Here is a 21,530-nt window from a genome sequence, read left to right as displayed (position 1 = left end):
TTATTGTGGTTTTGACTGAAAGAGAACATGTCTCATTGGAAGACGCCATTTTCAGTGAGCATGTCTAAAATGCCTCTGCAGCAGCCTCACTTCTCCCATGCCGGCTCCCTCTGGGAAAAGTCAAAGCCTTCAGGATGAAACAATAGAGAGAGAAAACAAACAAACACAAGCTGCTTACCTGACTGTGTGCAGTCAGCTGTGGTGCAGATTTCATCTGCAAGACAACGTAAAACACATTTCCATTACTCAGAGGGTTTCTCAGCACTCAGTGGTGATTATGTCTAAATGAGTTACTTCTTTTGCATTTCTTTTTATTAATGAATTTGTTGCACATACGCAACGCAAAACTCCCCTCAAGTGTCACTTTCTCGCTGTCTGAAATGTGTCAATCAAGTGACACTTGGATGCACAGACAGACCAGCAGATGGCAAACTGACCTTTAATGCAGCGCTTTGTGGGTTATACGAGTAAGAGCACAGAAAATGAACACAGCTGAGTGTAAACATGGCTGCAAGCATAGCCAAGCCGTTCAGTGTTCATTTCCCTGACAAAGCAGCTTACACATTAATAACCCACAAGACTGCAAAAATTAATAATAGCTCAACACGGCCACAAAAGCCAGACGAACTCCATCAAACTTAATTGGATGACCTTTCCTGCCAGGATCATCTGCCATCATGACCTGCTGAACTTTGGCAATAACTAAACTATAGATCACCTGCTTGTGATAACTCCAACCCTATTTAACGGCTTATTTTAAAGCAGAAGCTTGAAGGAGTGAAAATCTAAAACTTGGACTTTGAACTGAAAGAAAAGGCTTGGGCCTCGCTTCTCAATTTTTCTGAGATCATCATCTTTTTGTGAAAAACATTTTCTAGGAAATATGCAGTTCCTAGAATCAGGCCTACATTTAGAAATTTGAGACAGTGTTTTTGAATCATGAAAACCTTTTAAGGGGGACGTTTGAACACATACACATATTTTTCTATATATTTTTTTTTTAATTCTGTGCCAGAGACTGTATTGAAGCACAGTGGATAAAAGCACACAGAGCAAGTGTCTCGTATCTGAGCAAAGGGCAGCACTTGTGCCTGCTCTTTTGTGCTCACCGTTAACCATGAAGTGAAACCTAATGAACGTCCCTGACTAATCCTTTCAGCTAGATGATTCACTTGTTTTGCTTACACAGTTCTTGTTGTTCGAGTTTGTTAAAGACAAGAAGAAAATAAAAATAAAAAACAATACAAAAACATATCGGTATCGGTGATGAGCCTTAATTAAAACACTCACCAGTCTTCTGGGTGGCAAACAGGATGACGAGGGCAACAATGATGATGAACAGCAGAGAGACGATAGTAATGAGGCCGATTTCCAGAGAGGTCCAACGGGGCTTCTTTGCCGATTTTGGAGTATTGGTCTCTGTCATTCTCAGGTCTCCTCTTTCACCAGCCGGCTGTATCAACTCACCTAATGGGGGAATAAACCATTAGTTAATTCATTACCAAACCTCTTGCAGTCACAGCTTCCTGTTACTCTTACTGAACAAGATCCTGTTTGCGCCTGTTTTCTCCAGAACCACCAGCCGCCAGTTTCCAAAACTCTAAAGAAGCTCAGTACGAGGGTCTCTGTGCCTCCAATAGACACCAGGAGACCGTAACTAAACGGCGAGGTCACTATCACTGTGGTAACACGAAATATGGATGGGAACAAAGACAAACCGGGACTTCAGGGTGGATTTCCACTTGCAGACTGGGTGATATGTGGCCTGACCTCTATTTTGTAATCTCTCCAGCAGCACGAACATGCAGTGGCAACATCGACAGTCTCACCACAGACAAAACGGATTTTTATAACTTCCCTGTTCGCTTGGAGAAAATGACAATGGAACGAATTGAGAGATTTCTCAGAGGTTGTTGCATCACTGAAAATACAAACTTATTCTCGGTTGTGTGACTACAATATCACCATGATGACTATAAAATGTTAACTTCCCAGATTTAAAAATACAATGAATCCAAGACGGTTGTTTCTGACAGGAAATGAGACAAAATAGAATCACACTACGTAAAGGGAGAATCGGTTTTATCACAATAAATTCTTTAGACACCTCCCAATAATGAATATAAATAAAAAAAAAATCCGTATTTGCATTACAAGCAAACATTTCTCAGACTTACCTTTTTATCTTAGCTGATGGCTCTGAGTCTACGAGGATGAAAGTCTACTTGTCATCCACAAATTCTCCATCAAATTGCCATCTGAACTTCTACTGGACCAATCATTGCCTCCAGTCAGAATAAAGATGCTGGTATAATTAAAAGTTTACTTTAATCCTAACTCTATTAAGGGTAAGAATATATTTGGTCCATGGATCTACTGTAACGCACATGCATAAAACAAATATCTTCCTGGACAACGTTACTCGAATCGCAAAAAATCAACTCATAATATTCATTTCATAGGAATTTGGAACAATTGTTGCATCTCTGTTTTAAATAAAATCAAGTATACCATCGTGTGTATATTCGCGTCTCAGTTAGTGTGTGGAAACTGCGATGTAGTGAAATTGTTCTATTGCACTCGATGGCATACCAGGAAAATTTTATACCAGTCAGTGCCTGAATAAAATTGAAATCCTGGTGAATGTTGTCAAAGAGGTGCCAACAGTGGCCATCTAATCCAATGCTGAACTTATTTTCTAGGGAGATGTTTTTGCGTTTCAGCTTGAGATATTGAGTTTACCATAAGGTACTTCGTAGACGACGGGACTCAGATCCTCCCTACTGAAAATGGAGCGTCTGGCTCCGCAAATAAAGGCTTTTCAAACCAATAAACCATGACACCTGGAGGCTTGTGAGGAATTATGAGGAGAACCGAGAATGGGTTGGTTTTTGTTATTATAAAAAAGTCAATGTCGACCCATTAGCTCAGTAGCTGAAAAATTAAATAGGAGATTACTGAGATTTAGAGATGATTAAAATAAAATCTATAACTGATGCAACTTGAATGCTAAATCTAGTTTGTTTTTGTTGTTTTTTTAGCCAGTGTCATTTAAATACCCAAGTCTGTTATCAATATTTGATTTGATCAATCGACTGGTTTCCTAATGAGAAACAAATATATTTAACAGTTCAAAAGTGGACACTTTTTCAAAGCCCGCCTATGTTTTGACACTAACAAAAATGTGACAACAAGAAGTGGGAAGAAGAGATGAAGGACGAGCTGCAGTCATCACAAAAAGGACAAAAAGGAGGAAAATAGAGCAAGAGGTGAGAACAACTGAAGTTCTTACCCTCGCGGCTCTGCACTCCAGATCAAGAAACAGCAGAGAGGGAGAAAGAGGAAAAAAATTTTTAAAAAATAAGCAGCAGCAGACAAAAAGCCAGACTTTTCCACTGCTCCTTACAGTCAAGTGTTGTTTTCCTCTCAGGGGCCAGGAGAGAACTTCACAAAGTTCATGCAAGCAAGCACTTAAGTCTATCTGTGAAGGTCTGAAGGCAATTAATCCTTAATCCCTCAACAGCACTGCATGGACTTGTGCACACAGACACGCATCCACAGCCATGCTCCGGCACACTTTTTACAAGCCAGTGCCATGAGGTGTCTGCGCAGATGGGTGGGTCCCAGTGTGAGCAGCCCAAGATGAGAACATCGCATGACCAAAGTCTCTCTGCTCCCTCCGAAGGAACAGGCCCATCATTTAAGGCGCACGCGTGCATTTATTACTGGAAAATATTTTCCTGCCGAGTGTCAAATTGCCCCATCATTCCTCTGCATGACAAAACAATACACCGACGTAAAGTAAACTTCCCTGATTATGGTCATTATCCAACCCCATTATCGCACACGGCGACTTTTTTTTCTCCCTCAGGCTCCGAAAGCAGACGCGATGACATCACCGCAGGTCACCAGATTTAGTACAGGAGAGTGACGACTGAATGCAGCTTTACAATCGGCAGGTGAGGAAGTGAAGTAGGAGATATTGGAGAGGATTTAAAAAAAACAAACAAAGAAGAAGAAACACAGTGATAAGACAGTGGGAGTACAAGTTGACTTCCTGACAGCTCCTCTGTGTCTGCAGGAGAGGGCAGGAAATAAAATAAAAAATTTTAAAAAATCCCAGATTTCTGTGACAGCAATCCCACAGTTCTAATAAAAGTGCGTGCATGTCAGCACTGGAGACTATGTCTGATCTTTATCCCCTCCAGCTCTGACACTGCCAAACAACTGAATGTCAATGGGGTTTATTAAAAAGGAGTAGTGGCTAGGTTACACACACTGGGCAGACTTGGCTTTTAAAGTCAGTGAAACTCACGCTGCACACATCACAGTCAGTTTTTTTTTTCAATTTCACTTGGTGACCTCATCGTCAATTGTCACTGGATGAAATGTGCCTTTGCGATTTCTTCGCTCTGTGTACAGTGGTGTAAAAAAGAGCATTTGTACTCCTAAAAGGTTTCTTAGGCAGAATTCAGCCACACTGGATGGTTTCTGCTTAATGTGATGCTGCAGCATTTTAAACGGATCCAAGTCCAGGTTTTGACTACAGTTCAAACCCTTTATTTCCTTTAAGGCGGTGGACTTGCTAGCGATTTTCTGATCATTATTCTGCTGCATAATTCAGGTGCTTTAAGCTGAAGGCCTTAAAACCAATGTTCAGACATTCTCCATCAGGATTTTCTGAAGGAGGAAAGAAATTATGATTTCATTCATTTCTTCCATTGTGAACCTGTTAATCAACCATCTTGTAGCGAAGTACTTAAATCGCAGCATGTCAGTTTATCTTTTTTTTTTTTGTTTTTTTTTTTTTTGGGACCAGTTGGGTTTTATGTGACGGATTGTGACACCTTGATGAAACTAACTCTATAGATGACCTCTTGCTGATTGGATCATTTCTACTGAAGTCATCTGACCAAATTTGCTTAGAGTAGGCCAAGCACACAATATAGAAGATTAATTCAAATCACCAGTCATAAAGAAAGGTACAAAATATTCCTGAGGCAGGTTTGAATTGGTGCATGATCAGAATGAAATGAGCTGAGGCAAAAAGCTACTTTTTAAAAAAAAAATATTATAAAGTGACCCAAATTGCAGATGTAGGAGGCAAAGTGGGATTATAACCAGAACCTTCTCAAGGTCACCGGCATCGTCCATCTGTCAAATCCGTATTTCTCGTGAAAAAAAAAACTGGATGAATCTGTGAAGCCATGCTGGAGTCTGTGGTGAGCCTCCCGTCTAGCACCGGCCTCACAAAAAAAAAATAATAATAATTAAAAAAAATAAAATAAAATCGCTGGGTCACCTTGGACCTGAGCTCTTGAAGTTTCCTTCTAGAAGTTTCCTATAATTCTTTTTCCCCCATCTAGTCAGTTCTTTCTACCGGTATGACATCTGATTTCCTTCAATGGAAAATCTTTTACCCATTCGAATAATAATCTGAACTTGAGAGCACTGTTAGAGTAGGATTTAACTGGGATGTATGCAATTGACTTCAGACCTGTGGATGATTGGACTGAGTTGAGTTTTTTTCTTTTGTGAAGCGCATTGACATGACATACATATATATATATATATATATATATATATATATACATACATATATGTACGTATATATATATATGTACATATATGTATGTACATATATATAGATATATATATATACACATACATACATATATATATACATACATATATGTACGTATATATATATATATACATATATGTACATATATATATAAACTGAATTGACCTGTATGCTTCCACATGTGTATCAAGACTGTGAATTGTTGGTCTTTATTATAAATGCAGCGTTTTTGAAAAGTAAGCACACCAACCTGTTGCCTTTCCAGTTAAGGGGCATATCAAAACTAAGCATAAAAACTGCTTATTGACAACTTATTGTTTCTTGTTACTATTTGATGCTTCTTTAGGGATCAGAAACTGTCCCACTCAAAGTAAAGCTTCTGCTGTGGAACCTTTTAAGGTATTTATACAGCTCATGTTCAGCAACGCGGCAATTCAAAGTGCTTTATGTGAATTAGTAGGAAATACAAAGCAACAAACCAAAGGAAAACGCAAAAGAAGAAGACAAAAAGGTATAACCCCATGTTTAAGAATAAGTAGTATGTGATTTATAAACTAATAGGAGTTTCTCTGGATTCTTGTTCTGATAATGTTGATCTAAGGTAATGAGTTCTCTAGATAAGCCAATAGGAGATTCTATGTTTGTTCTAATTCCTGCTTTGAGTTTTACCATCATAAGTGCATATCAACGATGTCTTTAAGGACTTTTACCCCAGACAGAGAGAAAGGAGTATCTATGACTTTAAACTCAGAACTTGCAGTGTTCAGATAAAGTCTGCACCTTGTTTTTTTATTTTTATTTTTTAATTGTAGCTCTTTAAAATTAGGTTTGGTGTTGGATGATGGCTTCCAAAAAAGGCAAAGGCAAAAGACTTAAAACTCTTGTTCTCCACGCTCTCCATCTATACGGTCTCTCCGACGTGATCTATCTAAAACATTAAGAGCCGCAGACCTCACACACCGCTTTGAAATTAAACCCATCATTCAGCGAGACATAACGCCAAACGTGTCAGCAAATCAACAGGGCGAAGTCACTTTTTCTGCAAACTGCATGCGACTCCCTGAACGCATGGTGCACCTAAATGAGTGTCAGTAGAAACGCGGCCTACTTTGCATTAAGGTAGAACGAAAAAGAAAGAAAGAAAGAAAAGAAAAGAAAGGAGTTCTCAGCTCAGGGCCTTTAACTCCAAAAAAAACCCCCTCACTTCTGAGAGAAGAGACATGAAGCCCAGAGGTGATGTGATCTAGATAAGAAGTACACCTCCTAAATTGCTTTCCTGAATGCGAGTAAAAATAACTTTTAAAGGGATGTTGCACCCACTGGTGCGGATAAAGTAATCGGAGAGGATGCCCAGCTGGACCTCCGCTTTCCAACTGGAGCCAATTTACTAAACTGTCAAAACTCCAGTGATAAAAATATCCAGCATATGCAGCGCGCGCACCAAATGCGTGCCAGTGTCTCATCTCCTGTTGCACGTTGTGAACTCCGAGGGGGGGAGGAGGGGAAGGGTGTCATGATCAACTGGTGCACGCTGCCCCGTGTCACCCATCCGGTTACAGCACGCACGCCCAAAAATAAAATAAATAAATAAAATAAATAAATAATTGTAAATAAATAAATAATGTATGCGCACGCGCTCGCTCGCATGCACACACCAATCAACGCAGATGGCACCGCGTCGCGAGTCCGGCTCGGGGTGCACGCGGCGACTTACCAGATATGTCAGGAAATTTTCGGTCGATAATATATATGGGCATCACATCCACTGATCAGATATCCATCAAATCCTCAAAGGGAGCGCAAAAAATGCTGAGCAGTCTGCCACTGATGAGCCCTCTGCTTAAAACCCTTGATTTGAGGCAGACGCGAGCCCGTTCCCGCCTCCCTCTTCCTCTTCTTCTCCTCGTCCTTCTACCTTCAGCTCTTTGTTCTAGAAGTGCATATTCAGACGGACGCGAACACGCTCCCGCGCACGGATCCCCTTTCCACAAGTACCAAAGCCGCACCGTGCATCTATCTACCCAGAGAGGCTCGCTGAAGGAGAATGATCCATCAGCAGCGTGGCGCAGCGCAACCGCTCAAGTGTGAGATCCACGCACACGCGGGCGGAGAGGAAGAGGGGTCCCATATTCATAAAGCCCGTGACAGACAGCTTAGACAAAGAAGTGTAAAGGTTCCGAAGTTCCCTCTGCGCACCGTCGGAACCTCGATGTGTTGGTGCGATGTCAAAGAGCGACCCTGTCAAGCGGCTCCGCGGCGATGAGTTGCGCCTTGATGGTTTCAGGGCGCAGGTTCAGCTCGGCAGCGGGATGAAAGGATGTGCTCCACTCTCAACTAGTTTCACACAGAGCTCTAATAGACGTTTAGCAGCACGGCACCGTATAGACTGGCAGTCCTTGCCCTGGGCGAGCCTCTCTGCATTGTCTGATGTTCAAGTGCACGAAATTGGTTCGACAAGAATGAGAAAGGAAGAGAGATGTTTAACTATCTTTAAAAGAAAAGTAAGAATATGAAGTTATTTGAATTACTATTATTTTGCTTGTTTGTTTCTCTAAGGGCTGCACAGTGGCGCAGTTGGTAGAGCCGTTGCCTTGCAGCAAGAAGGTCCTGGGTTCGATTCCCGGCCAGGGGTCTTTCTGAGTTTGCATGTTCTCCCTGTGCATGGTGGGTTCTCTCCGGGTTCTCCAGCTTCCTCCCACAGTCCAAAAACATGACAGTCAGGTTAATTGGTCTCTCTAAATTCTCCCTATGCGTGCGTGCGTGTGTGTGTGTGTGTGTGTGTGTGTGTGCGTGTGGCAGGGCTGACCTCTAGGCTCTGAAAGTAAGGGTTTGACCCCCAGTCCTTGCCATCCGTCTGTGTGTGTGTGTATGTGGGTGTGTGTGCGCATGGGTGTCCCTGCGTAAGAGTAAACATATACCTCTAAAGAAAACCTAAAGTTTAACTGTTTTACTGCATTATTTATGGTAGTAGAATTAGTCAGTGCTGACTGAGTTTGTGATTTCCTTCATCACTTAAATTTTAAACTCATAGATTTATTTTTCCTGTAACACTTGCTAGTGTGATACATGTCCTTAAAAGTCCCTCATCTGTAAATTTATTTCTGAAGAATATCCTACAGATACTAAACAGGCCTTGGTGAAGCTACTCACATGTATCTTTCAGCTTTCCCTAAAGTTGATTTTTTTTTTTTTTTTTTACGTTGCACAACCACGCTCCGAGTTGCTCCAACATGGGAATTATTTTATTTCTTCTTTTTTTTTTACCTTTAAAATTATCCACTACTTTTATCTCTGAGTTATATGCTGTATGTTTCTTGGCCCTAATGATGTTTTCCCTTCATCCATTATCCGACACACTTGAGTAATCCTGTGAATATAAGAACCTGTAGTATTTACTAGCAGTCATATCGCCTGAGTTGTTCCACCTTGGTTTTCAGTCAGGTCACTCTTAACAACTACTTAATTCAGTTAAACCTGAATTGATTCGTGTTCACAGAACCAGTTTCACAGCTACCATCTGAACTAGTTCTTGCTCATTAAGCTAAAAATAAAGCAGAAAGCACATTATAGGTCATGCTGCCATTCACAAAGAAGTGTTTTGATATGTGAGCTTGGATTTCTATCGATTTATTGAATGTGTAAATATTTATCAAAATGAATGGCCATTCAGGTTTTATTTAGGTTTTTTTCTTTTGGTGTTTGTTGCACAAATTTAAATATATGAAGACTATCAACCAACAATTCAGTCAATTTGTGATTTTTCTTAAATACTCCCTCTCACGGAGACTTGCTTACATCTTCTGACAGCTAGTCCAACTTATGATAACATTGACTAAGTCTGCTATTGGTACACTTTACCTAAAAATAAAATTAAGAAAATAAAATTAAACATACTCATTACACAACCACGCTCCAAGAGTTGATCACAACATGGTGAATTGTTTTGTTACCGTTAAAATATCTACAGCTTTTGTTCCTTGGTCCTAATGATGCGTCTGTTCACTAATGTTCACTAACAGACAGTGCACCTCTTGTAATTGATAAGCTTATAAATGATCACTGTGAAGCATCAGTGTGCATTAATTAAGATCATATCAGTCAGATTAAGTCAAATATCATCAAACTCAAAGCAATTAAAATACTATTTATCTGAAAGGTAATTTCTCCTTTTCAGGGAGTTTAGACTGTATGAAAGGAATCAATGAAATATACTATGAAATATTTAATTTGCAGAATCCCCATAATAAAACTTCAATTGTGAATTGAATGATTACATTGCATCTAGACACAAAAGAATCAACTGTTAATTAGTAATCGTACTATGTAAATGACTAACAAGATCTTCTCAAACAAGAAACTTGACCACCTAAAGTGATTTCTCACATTGAACCGTCTGACTTTCTGTAGCCGAATAAATTTCACCTTACCAAAGTTTTGCCTTAGAGCAAACAGGTACTGAGTGTGAAGCGTGGATCAGACGTCTTCAGCCATCTGCTAAAGCTAGACTCCGGCCTTCCTCACTGTAAAATAAAAACATTACACTTAAAAAAAAGTTCAAGTGAACATCGTTTAATTATTATCAATTTGTTGTTTGTACTCGTCTTAAACAAGTGGCAGGAACGTTTGGATATTTTTTTTTTAAAAAAAAGCTTGATAAGTTATTTACGTTGAGTCCATGCAACAAATAAAATAAAATAAAAAGTGAAGTATTTGAAAATAGTGAGGATTTTGGGTGGTAAAAGTTTAACATCTTACATCCAGACACTTCGCCATTTCTGCTCAAGCAAACGGAAACGTTTTGAATAGCATAACTATGTCAAATAATGAGACCGTGTGTCTTTAATCTATGTAACAAAATATATTGCTGCTCCTGTAAGCAGAAAATAAAAGAAGTTTTGCGGAGAATAACATTTTGGATGAGTTTAAGAACTCATTTTGGATGAGTTGAAGAATATTGTTTGCCAAAATCACACAGTGTAACTACACTTGTCTTTTATATGATGCAGTAATTGAATCTTTTGAGGCAATTGGTTTGCATAAATTTAAGTAAATGCAACCTATTTTCCTGCTCCACATACTTAGCTAGCAGTTTGCCAATTAACTTCCCAGTCTGAACTTTTGGGCAACGTCTTGATTCAGTCAAACCTTCTATCCTATTTCTCCTGAACTCCGACATTCTTCTACATATCGGTACATATGTGAATGTTTGGCTTGCTGCTCTTCAGCATGCTTTGAATGCAGTATCTGGTTTCTCTTACTTTAACCTGCCCAACCTGCACCTGATTGGTATGTTAGCCTTTTGATTCCCTCCCAGTGAGGCGGTGCTTCACAAAGCAAACTGTGTGTCAAATGGTTGATCTGCCTGATGGCTGTTTCAGAAGATGAGGAAACATGGTGACTGAGTTTTAGACAGTACTGGTTTTAGACAGTACTTTTTATTGTAGCTGCTCATGTAGCTTTTTTTTTTTTTACTAGATGGCAGTCCTAAAAGTACATGTCTTTAAAATATGAATAAATACGTACAATTCCATAGTTATTTGATCCAGCGGTTATAGAAGTTTGGTAATAATGCAATTCTGGCATTGTGCTTTCTTAATGTAAGTATTTCTGCTACTGGACAAGAAATAGTGTTAAAAGAGGATTTAGAAAGAAAAATGCAAAGATGATATTTGTATTTACTGAGTGCAAGGCTGTGACTAGTTATCAGGACAGAATGAGAACTGAAAAACTGTTGGGTCCACATGACCAAGGAGGGAACCGGTCATCTGCTCCAACAATTTATTAGTCTTTAGGAAATATTTTTGGACACAAGGAGCAGGAACATAACAATATCAGATGTATTGTTCATCCTTATATCAGTGATTCAAAGCTATTTTTAATTTTGCATCATCTTAAAGATGGAAAGAGTCAATTATTTTTTCACCCATAGACAAGTGTAATGTGTTTATTACAAGTAGGATTAACCAAGCTGAAGGAAAGCAGAGAGAAAAGAGAAATAAATATTCATTGATACAGAACAAGAATTTTATGTTGTGTAAGATATTTAAGAAAATAATACTGAAGCTGTGAACTCATGAATTTCTTTATTTGGTTGTTATCTCTAAACTACGTTTACTTTTTATGTTGAACATCTTTTCCACAGTTTTTTCACTTAGTTCCACGACTGCAGTGGATTTTATAGTCAATGTTAAAATCCAGCGCAGAATCTGAAGCGATGGAGGAAATTTACGTCAATATGGAACCTGTTGGACAAACTGCATCTAATCACACAGGTAAGAATGAAGTTACAGAGAAATCTAGTATGTCTGTTATTCAATTTTTTGCTAATAAGGTTTTTGTTAAGGTTGGAGCAGCTCCAAAGAGAGGCTCGGCCTTGGTGTGGTCGTATGCTTGGGAATCCTGAATGTTTTAATTCTGGCTGAACTCATAGGCCTCAGTGTACACAGTGAGTCTTCTTCTAGTCATGTTACAGATGTAAAATGAGTAAATGTTATGTTTCTGTTTTTTCTACTGATCAAATAGCGAGGGTTTAAAAAAAAAAAAAAAAGAATAAAGCTTGGTGACTCAAAGTGTTGCAGAGAGGTGAAACATTACACCATGTTACATGAGTTTGATTCATTCTCAGTAATGGTTGCATCTGCAGCCGTTTAGCGTGTCTTTAATATCTCCTCTTTTTCAAACTATTTACCAAACAATTTATTTTTCAGTGTTACCTCAGTTTAAATTCTACAGGTGTAACCAAAATCATGAAACTATTTTATAAGTCTTAGTTGAAAATAGATGCCACTTCTTTTTTTTCTGCAAACATGTTTGTTGACTTGTTTTTTTTTGTTTTTTCCCAGCTCATGACATGACAGCAGATTTTTCTGACATCGGCAACATGCTGACCGAACAGAACAGCAAGTTTCTCTCCATGAACTCTAACTTCACTGAAACGGCTCCACGAGCTGAAGAGACTTTAAGGTTTGTCAAAACTTTAAAAAATTTGTATCTCTTTAAAAACTGAATTCTACACTGAATTGTAAAGTATAAATAATACCTTTCCTTTTTGGTTTAAATGAGTATAATGTAAATGAACAACTTTTATTGAATTTATTAAGTGCTCTATCATTTTCGTGTGCTAAAGAACAACAATGTAAAGCAAACTAAACTTTGATTCTTTTCTCCTTACAGGACAGACAAACATCAGTTGTTCCTGTTAATCCAGGGGCTGCAGAGGAAGAGCAGATCCAGTAGTGATGGATGATTAGGATCTGTGTTCACTGTGATATTATTCATCAATAATAATGTAGCTTATTAGTATGCTGTTACATAAAACCGTAAACATAAATTGTACACTTCCAACTGACTTATAAAGCAACAATTTTACCCGTTGTACTCTGTGTTTTTCTTTCTTGTTAAAACTGACACGATAAACAAACGTTGGAGGATGGTTTTGTGCGGAGGATCGGTTTAGCATGATGCTCTCTGATTGTGTCTTGATGTGACTTTTACTACGAGACTTTATGGAACTCCAGTTGTGTCCGGTAATAACGGATTAAGCTCTATCTTGGTAGATTTTTATATTTCCAATTATTTACTATCATTTGTAATAAAGTAACATCAACACCACAGATTCAGCTGTGAGGAGTTTGTTCTAGTCATCTTAAAGATGGCAAGAGTCAATGTCCTGTTGATTCTGAGTAACTGAATAATTAACCGAATGACATTTTATTAATTTCAGAGTTCAATCAGCGTTTTGTAGTGATCCTAGTCTAAGAAAGAAAGAAACAAAGATAGAAAGCAGCAAATGTTCATGTTGGTTCCACAGACTTACCTGAAAATATGGATCAAATCAGTCATTACAGGGTAAAAGTAATTTGAAGAGGGAGAAGCGTATAAACAAGTCAAGTCAATGACAAGTCAATGACATGATGCAATCTGCATTTTGAACTTTGATAACTTTTTTTTTACTGACTTAAATAATATATTTAAATTGCTGCGTTGTTTGATAAGTAGAATAGAAGTGACTTTTTTGTAAATGGTTTTGAGATTACCTATTGTAAATTAACGTTTTATAAATCAACTGAATCGAATTAAGAAATTTGCCCGACTGACTGGACTGGAGAGAAATGATGAACAATGTTTTATGCTTTTCGTGGAAAACTAAGAAATTAAAACAGAAATTTTCCAATTGCATTTTTTACATACCGTTGCCTGGTGTCTGAGCAGGTAAAGGTAAAATAAGAAGCTGTTGTCAAAATCATGATCTTAAATTTTATTTACAAAGAGACATTCATAATATTCTGTACCACATAATTCAGCTTGCAAATACTAAAAACTTCCTGTTTTGGAAAAATGTTTCATGTTTTTGCAGTTTGTTATGTATGATTTCAAGAACAGTTCAGATGGTAGCTAAACTGGTTCTGTAATAATCAATTCAGGTTTAACTGAATTAAGTAGTTGTTAAGAGTGACCTGACTGAAAACCAAGGTGGAACAACTCAGGTGATATGACTGCTAGTAAATTACTACAGGTTCTTATATTCACAGAGTTTACTCAAGTGTGTCGATAATGGATGAAGGGAAAAACATCATTAGGCCAAGAAACATACAGCATATAACTCAGAGATGAAAGTAGTGGATAATTTTAAAGGTAAAAAAAAAAAAAGAAGAAATAAAATAATTCCCATGTTGGAGCAACTCGGAGCGTGGTTGTGCAACGTAAAAAAAAAAAAAAAAAATCAACTTTAGGGAAAGCTGAAAGATACATGTGAGTAGCTTCACCAAGGCCTGTTTAGTATCTGTAGGATATTCTTCAGAAATAAATTTACAGATGAGGGACACACACACACACACACACATACACACACACACACACACACACAGACGGATGGCAAGGACTGGGGGTCAAACCCTTACTTTCAGAGCCTAGAGGTCAGCCCTGCCACACACACACACACACACACACACACACACACGCCCATGGTGGGGACGATGTCAGCCCCTGTCTAGTCTTATGCCCTCTCCCGCGCAAATTCTGAGAGCTACAGAAAATGCCAACTTTTTGAAAAATGTGTTTTTCTGAGACATAGAGGGAACATAAATTGCCGCGCAAATCGTGAGAGCTGAGAAATGCCAACGGTTTGAAAAATGTTTTTTTTTTTTTTCTGAGACATACATTTTCCTTGTTCGCCATGTGTGTTGACCCAGAGGTCAGGAGAACTATCCTGAGGGATTTCTGTCCCCCCGCCTCAAAACAGGACCGTATCTCCCGCTTCACGTCTCAGGAAGATATTCTGCTTAAACTAGAGGTAACTACAACATCCCAAATCTATTTAAATATATTGTATTGTATATTATTCTAGATTATCTAACACGTATTATATTACTCTTAAAACTCATGTTTTTCATTCTTTAATTGCATTATTCTTAAAACTCAGATGTCATAATAGATGGGGTGAAATGGGGGATGGGTAACTTGACACCGGAAGGGGGGAGGGGCGGTAATACACCGGAAATTAAAATGATTAGGGTCATTAATCACTCTCGATTAAAATTTGACTAAAGGGTGTCTATATTACTCTCTCACCAGCAACCCTCCTGACCCCATTAGGGACAAGGCTGATAGAAGGTGGATGGATGGATGTTTCTCTATGCCCCAAAGCTCTCCTTGAAACAGTGTATGATATGTCAGCGCATGTTCAGCCGGTATGTAGCTTTTCGGCTTGCATCAAATTAAAGTTCTCTTGATGCCAACAACTAATGGAATAATAAGAACAGATGCTTTTTAAATCTCAAACAACTTCTGTTCAGAATAATCGGGTTCAGGTTTGATCAGCTATTTTATTACTTCATTTTACTAGAGGTGATCAAAAGTCCACAGTTTCAAAAAATGGAATCTACAAATCGGTTGTATTTTTTTTTTTTTTGTAGGCCAGAATCAGGAGTTGGCCATATTTCCAACACAGAGGGAAGTCCAGACACTATTGGCTAGAAACTGCAAAAATAAATAAATAAATAAAATGAAAACTTGGTGTCTTGTTCTTGAGTGATGAGCAAGTAAAGCAGAAGATGTGTTCTATGTTCCTTCTGGCCTGTAAACACCATGGGACGGATGGATGGATGGATGGATGGATGGACGGACGGATGGACGGATGGATGGACGCTTAAGTAAGTGGTGACATCATTAGTCCTTTGGTGCGTTAAAGACGGTTGTGCTTCAATGTCAGTGAACCCAACTAAGTGTTTCTCACTAAACACAGACTGCCAGCACTCGACAGTGTTCGATAAGGATTGCATTGTGGGCTTATTAGAGCTTGTACTGTGCAACAGCCTGGGGAGTACAGTTGTCACTGATATTTGAAACAATGGATAATAAACCATGGCAGCTCCAAACATCCGGATGTTGTAAAAGCGCGTTCACTCAGCTGCTTTGACTTTTTTTTAAACCAGGCCTTTCTTTGATATAAACAAGCTATTTGTCGGATTATTTTTAGCACTAAATGAGCAAAGAATTCCTATTTGATTTACATACCAGCATGCGTGTCTTAACTATGTGAATGTGCCTCAAACTCTGTTTAAGGAAATGACAGAATTTATGCTTGGAGTAAATATTTAACGCAGATCCAGCTCACAAAGTCCACACGCAACATCCGTGTGCATACGATAACGCTGCAGTAGGATCCGACGCTCAAAGATCAGAGCTGCTTGAAACCATCAGTTGCCTTTTTGGCATGTTTTGTATTCATTTATAAAAGTACAAAAAAAAAATTACTCTAGAAAGAACATTTTAATTCACTCCACCATCATATTTTATTTCTTTACATGTGACCTTTGGCTCCCGGCCGGTGAACAAAGTTACCAACAGGGTCGCGTTCGTGCTAACAGCGAACTCTGCAAACACACAAGGAGGTTTTTTTTGGGGGTTTTTTTTTTTAGTTTTTTTGGTTTTACAGCAAAAGTCGGCGTCAAAGTGAGAAGAAAGCTAGTTATGACGCCACAGAGAATAAACGACCCAATTTCCGTTGGAGCGATGGCGTTTGGATGAGACGGCAAGATCAGCGAATGATCGTCTGTCATGAATGCGTATCAAGCTTAGATTGCTTATATAGGTGAATGTGTTGGAAGCAGTGAACATTTTTCATAATGCTGTTTAGTTCTTATAAAAAACAAAACAAAAAAACAATCAGAGTACATTCAGCCGCAAGAGGGATGCAGACGCGGTAGAAGATGATTTATGATCTCTCTCTGTTATGCGTAATTTAGCCAAATCTCACTGTAAGTCATGAAACAGAGGCAGAACATAAGTTATTATATCCCTACAAAAAAATGACATGGAACTTCATGTTTGTTTATTAGCAACTAAGTAAATTAAGGTTTATTTCACAAAGTGTTTCACATTAAAGTAAGTAATTCAAAGCGTAAAAAGTAACAAAAATCGAGGGAAACTGAAAGGGATCAGCAAGTCAACAGAAGTCATTTTCAAGAAAACTGTTTCTAGTGGCTAAAGCTCCGACTCCTTCAGGCTTCAGTCCTGAATCCATCAGGCTCTCATTGCAGGACCTTGATGACCTGCTGGTAACATAAGTGTGCAAAAGTCCATTTTTCTATGTACAGGAAGTTGGTGCTTGTCCGTGTAAAGCCAAATCAAAACCACAATCTTAAAGAGGAATGAGGAGCTAATGTTAGTTAAAGATGACGTATAATACTCCAAATAGTTTGGATGCATTTTCATTTCTTTCCTACGTCTGGAAAGTTTGTGTTTATATCTTAGGTTTGTTGTGCCTTAACTAAAAAAAAAGATACAAAACTTCAGACTTTTCAAAAGGAGATATTAACATTCATGGAAAAACCTTACATAACCTTATATCAAAGCAGAAAGTACAGGGAAAGGCTTACAGTTTTCAATTATGCCACATGAACTGATCAGTACATTATTGCGAGAGAATGCAAAATCTTTAGCGAGGGAACGCAAAAACATTGCCAAGTTAACGCAAAAGAAAAAAAATCCCCATGTCCCCTTGAGGGCTCCGTACATTTAAGTAAAAAAAAATAAAAAATAGAAGCAAGAATAAGAGAAATGTTTAGTGAAGAAAACACTTTTTCACAGCTCTGACTCATAAGCCTGCTTTAGGCTTCCAAAGTTTGGTGAATTGATGAGACTGCAGGGCAGCTGGAGTTCTGTGACAAGTGCCCAAAAAAAAAAACACCCCAACACTGCGTGGTGTCATTTAATTCTCACCGCTGCTACAACGTTGGACTATCTACGCTAAGAAGAATAGAAGGTCTGCTTTAGAAGATAGCAGCGGTCAACAGCCAAACACCTACGGCGTGTTGTTGTTGCTGCATAAAGTATTGCAGAGATGTATTTCTTTATGCCGTGAATCGCCTACAGTAGATGTGCTCCGGCTTAAGAATGGGAGAAGTCCAAAGCATGTTGTCAAGAAGCAATAAGGTTTTCCATAATGTCTGAATCCTAGAATGCGTGTACATGATCCTTTGTCTGCGAAATGTTTGTTACCTTGTGGGTGTGTCGTTGCAGCGGCCATCTTGGATCCCTGAGAAGAAGGAGACCTGCCTCAAACCCAGCTCTTTTATGGAGGGAGGATTGATAGCTGGAGTTTGATTGGCTGTGGGTAAATTGAGAAGGCGGGGATAGCCAATATACAGGTGGACTGCTGGATGTGGCAGACAGACTGACTGATGGGAAAGCTGCCGTTTTGACCTGTGCTGTGATGCTAATAAACCAGCTTTGATTGTTGTACAGCCAAGTTTGCTGATTTTCTTTCTTTTCCTTCCACACCACACCTCTCAGTGTAACAATATTTCATGCATGAAAGCAGCCCAGCTCCACTTCTTGCCTCCTTTGGTTCTGCGATTTGCTCATTTATGAGAGTTTGCGCTGCCTTGCTGGCTCCGTTTGTATTTTATGAGTAAACAGAGGAGTTCATCTTTCTGCCTTGATGACAGAACAGTTTTGTGAAATAGGCTCATGTCACACTGGATGAGTGGTGGTTTAACATTTCATAGCCTGCTTATTTTTTCACATTAGGGAGTGTTATTTACTTCTATGAAGCCGTTCAGTCTATATGTCGAAGGTTTTCGGAGGAGACACAGCCCGTAGTTAGAAGTGAATGAACATTTCTGCTTTCTTCTTTTTCTCCTTCTTTTATTAGGTGAATTTTTCAGTACACAGAAGATGATTTCCTCAACCTTTGACTTTAGAGGCTTCTAAATTGCAAAGGTGGTTTATTTTTGCAGCCCTTGTGGCTGTAGAGGTATAAAATCCACAATTTCAAGGTTGCAAAATCCATAAGATTAAATAAAACTTTTTTTGAGGGGAAAAAAAAAAGTTACTTTGCTACCTTGCGGCCAAGCGTGTTTTAAAATTGCAATTTGAAAACGGTTCACAAAACATGAACATGAAGGGGGTGAAAACCTGCAGCACAGATCAGAACGCAAATCGAGAAAAGCCAAACAGTTTTGTGCGGTTTGAACAGGTTTCTTTCATCGACAGATATAAAACAACAACAACAACAAAAAAAGATTCACACAGAGACAGTCATTTTTTTGTTGACAGATTTCCAGCACACCATAAATGTCAAAGACATCATCAGGCGCTGAAACAATAATATTGCATTTCTGCTGCACAGAATTTGATGGAGTGGTAAATATTTAACCTACAAATTAATAAAGAATTTATGCTTTTGTATTAGTGGTAAATAATCAGAGGCATAGCTCCTAAGATATATATGCAATTAGAATGCATGTTTCCTCAGAGGTGGTTTGTAAAGAAAAAAAAGTTGGATATTTTCTTTATTCTCAGAGTGTGTTGTTTAATTTTAAATGAGAGCACCTATCTTCTATCTGTTCTGTTTTAAAAAATACTATTTCAAGTAATGACACAAAGAACGGGTATTTCTTGCAGGCCTGAAGCAAGATGTGCTATTTTTTGTGATCTGGTCCAACTCATTTATATTGCTGTACAAAAAAATAAAATAAATAAATAAATAATATCACCACTACAGGAAGGGAGGGGATTAAACTGTCCTGCAGGCTGCGGTGGGATAATGCTTTCTGATAGGAATAACAGTGAGAAAAATTCCTCGTCACCTTGGTTGCGACAGCTAAAGCCAGCTGCACACAGCAGGACTGATTGTGTGTTGTCAGCTTCGGCACCCAAGTGGTAAAAACGGATCTGTCAGGTCTCTTCCTATCTGCATCTTCCAGGTTTTCGGGTCCTTCATGCGAGATGCTTCAAGCGCAAACAAGATTTTCAATCATCTCTCAGGCCATGCAGTGTGGTGTTTCTGTCGCTACAGAAACACCACACGGCTGAAGCCGATCGATACTCACAACAGCCGAAGAGTGACCTGAGCCTGGACCCAATGCTGATCGAAACCCCGTTCCAACTCACAAATAAAGCAAGATCAGAGTCGAAGTGACGGGAGTTTTATTTTGTCCAGCCGAGAAGACGGCTATGGATCTTGTGAAGTCACTTAAACACACACAGACACACACACACACACACACAAAATGTGGATTTGTACACCATTGTAAGCGAATCCAGCCTTTTCCATTCATCTAATAAAGCTTGCTGTGAGAAAATAACCTGCTCTGCCATCCAATTCTAGTGCTTCTTGCTAAATGTCAGTCTGCCCTTGATTTTTCTTTTCTTTTCTTTTCTTGGAGGAAACCTGGCAACCGTCCAAACATCTCAGCCGCTTTTCTCCACTAAGCTCTGCTCTGGTGGCAACCCAATCCTTCAGCAGAATCTTCTTTTTCGATGTGCAGTACTCGTGCACATTATGCACATTTTTGAAAACACGGTTGGACATGTGTGTTTAAAAGAAAGGCAGTTTTGTGCAGCATTTTATTAATGCTTCTTTTAATCTTATGTCTTTATTTATTGTTTTTAACACCTTAAGAACCCTTTGGGTGAACTTATATATCTGCTGCAGCTGTTACACCTGAATTCCCCCCTTGCTGGACACTAAAGGCTGTTTCTGGTCTATTTTGTTCTATTCTGAAGGGAAATTTGCTGACCACATCAGCTCAGAGTCCAAAAGCTTCAGTGCTTCTTCACTTCCTCACTGAAGCGAAAAAGGTTTGAGCACATCACTCCAATTCTAAAGTCTTCTCAGAGAATGGACTTTAAAATACTTTTGCAAGTTTAGAAATAGCTGAAGGGCTTAGCAACCAAAATGCATTAAAGATTAGCTGTTATTGAATAAACTTTTCAGACTTTTCTGCATCCCCAGAATCAGAACCAAACAGTTTTTTATGCTCCTCTGATCTGGAGCAAACGTCCAGAAAATCATTAAAAAAAACACTGAGTTCCCTTTAAATCACATTTAGCCCCTATAACTTTAGTCTGTATTCCAACTATTCATTACTTTCCTTTATGATGCCACAGCAGTGAAATATTTGCACTGCGTTCAGCATGACCTTTTTTTTTTCTTTTTCTGATTACTTTTAAGGAGTCAGTTGCTGGTCTGTTTTTGTGTGGGTCCTTTCCTTTGACCGGATCAACCTGACCTCTTTCAAGTTATTGACGGTTTAATCTATTTTTTTTATGTGGGTGCAACTTTACCGTAAAAAAAAAAAAAAAGAGAAAAATCTCCTTACGTAAAACCGCGATTGATACAGGACAATGATTACAGCGTGTGTTGCCTCTGAGGTAACCCGCGGCTGACAAAAGAAGGATTTCAAGCGCCACTCCCTATGAAGAAAACATTCCGACACCGCCGTGTTTCACAGAGGCGATGTTGCGTTCAGCGTTATCGTGCACCGTTAGTTTTAAGCCACACTTCTAGGCCAAAAAAAAAAAAGAAAGAAAAGAAAAATTGTGGCCTTGATTCACTGGAATTTACCGCCACGCAACAACTGAAGCTGTTTTTTTTATTTTATTTTTTATCAGTCTGAAAACTTTGCGACACAACTGAAAAATGTAAGACTTACTGTTA

General features: G+C 38.8%; 1 protein-coding gene and 1 long non-coding RNA gene across 3 annotated transcripts in view; one reads left to right on the top strand and one right to left on the bottom strand.

Moving 5' to 3' along the window:
- The window catches only part of LOC122832471 (neprilysin-like), a 61,002-nt gene extending 42,875 nt beyond the window's left edge, over positions 1 to 18,127 (bottom strand). The window contains exons 1-3 of one of the 2 annotated variants that reach the window (XM_044119288.1): positions 18,086 to 18,127; positions 1,291 to 1,467; positions 179 to 214 (exon numbers count right to left, since the gene is read on the bottom strand). In XM_044119288.1, coding sequence (XP_043975223.1) covers positions 179 to 214; positions 1,291 to 1,467; positions 18,086 to 18,113 — 241 coding nt within the window. In that variant the 5' untranslated portion in view covers positions 18,114 to 18,127. Of the gene's footprint in view, positions 1 to 178; positions 215 to 1,290; positions 1,468 to 7,298; positions 7,732 to 18,085 lie in introns of those variants that run through there. The other variant, XM_044119287.1, reaches the window with a different exon arrangement.
- On the top strand, positions 11,951 to 12,894 carry LOC122832472. The gene is made up of 3 exons (XR_006370848.1): positions 11,951 to 12,029; positions 12,427 to 12,547; positions 12,758 to 12,894. It is a non-coding gene; the product is annotated as an uncharacterized LOC122832472 (long non-coding RNA).
- Positions 18,128 to 21,530: the final 3,403 nt, after the last annotated feature.

The sequence above is a fragment of the Gambusia affinis genome, linkage group LG06 (assembly GCF_019740435.1).
Source record: "Gambusia affinis linkage group LG06, SWU_Gaff_1.0, whole genome shotgun sequence".
NCBI classification, from domain to species: Eukaryota; Metazoa; Chordata; class Actinopteri; order Cyprinodontiformes; family Poeciliidae; genus Gambusia; species Gambusia affinis.
The sequence above is the reverse complement of the archived record's forward strand: the minus strand, read 5'-3'. Positions and strand labels throughout refer to the sequence as shown.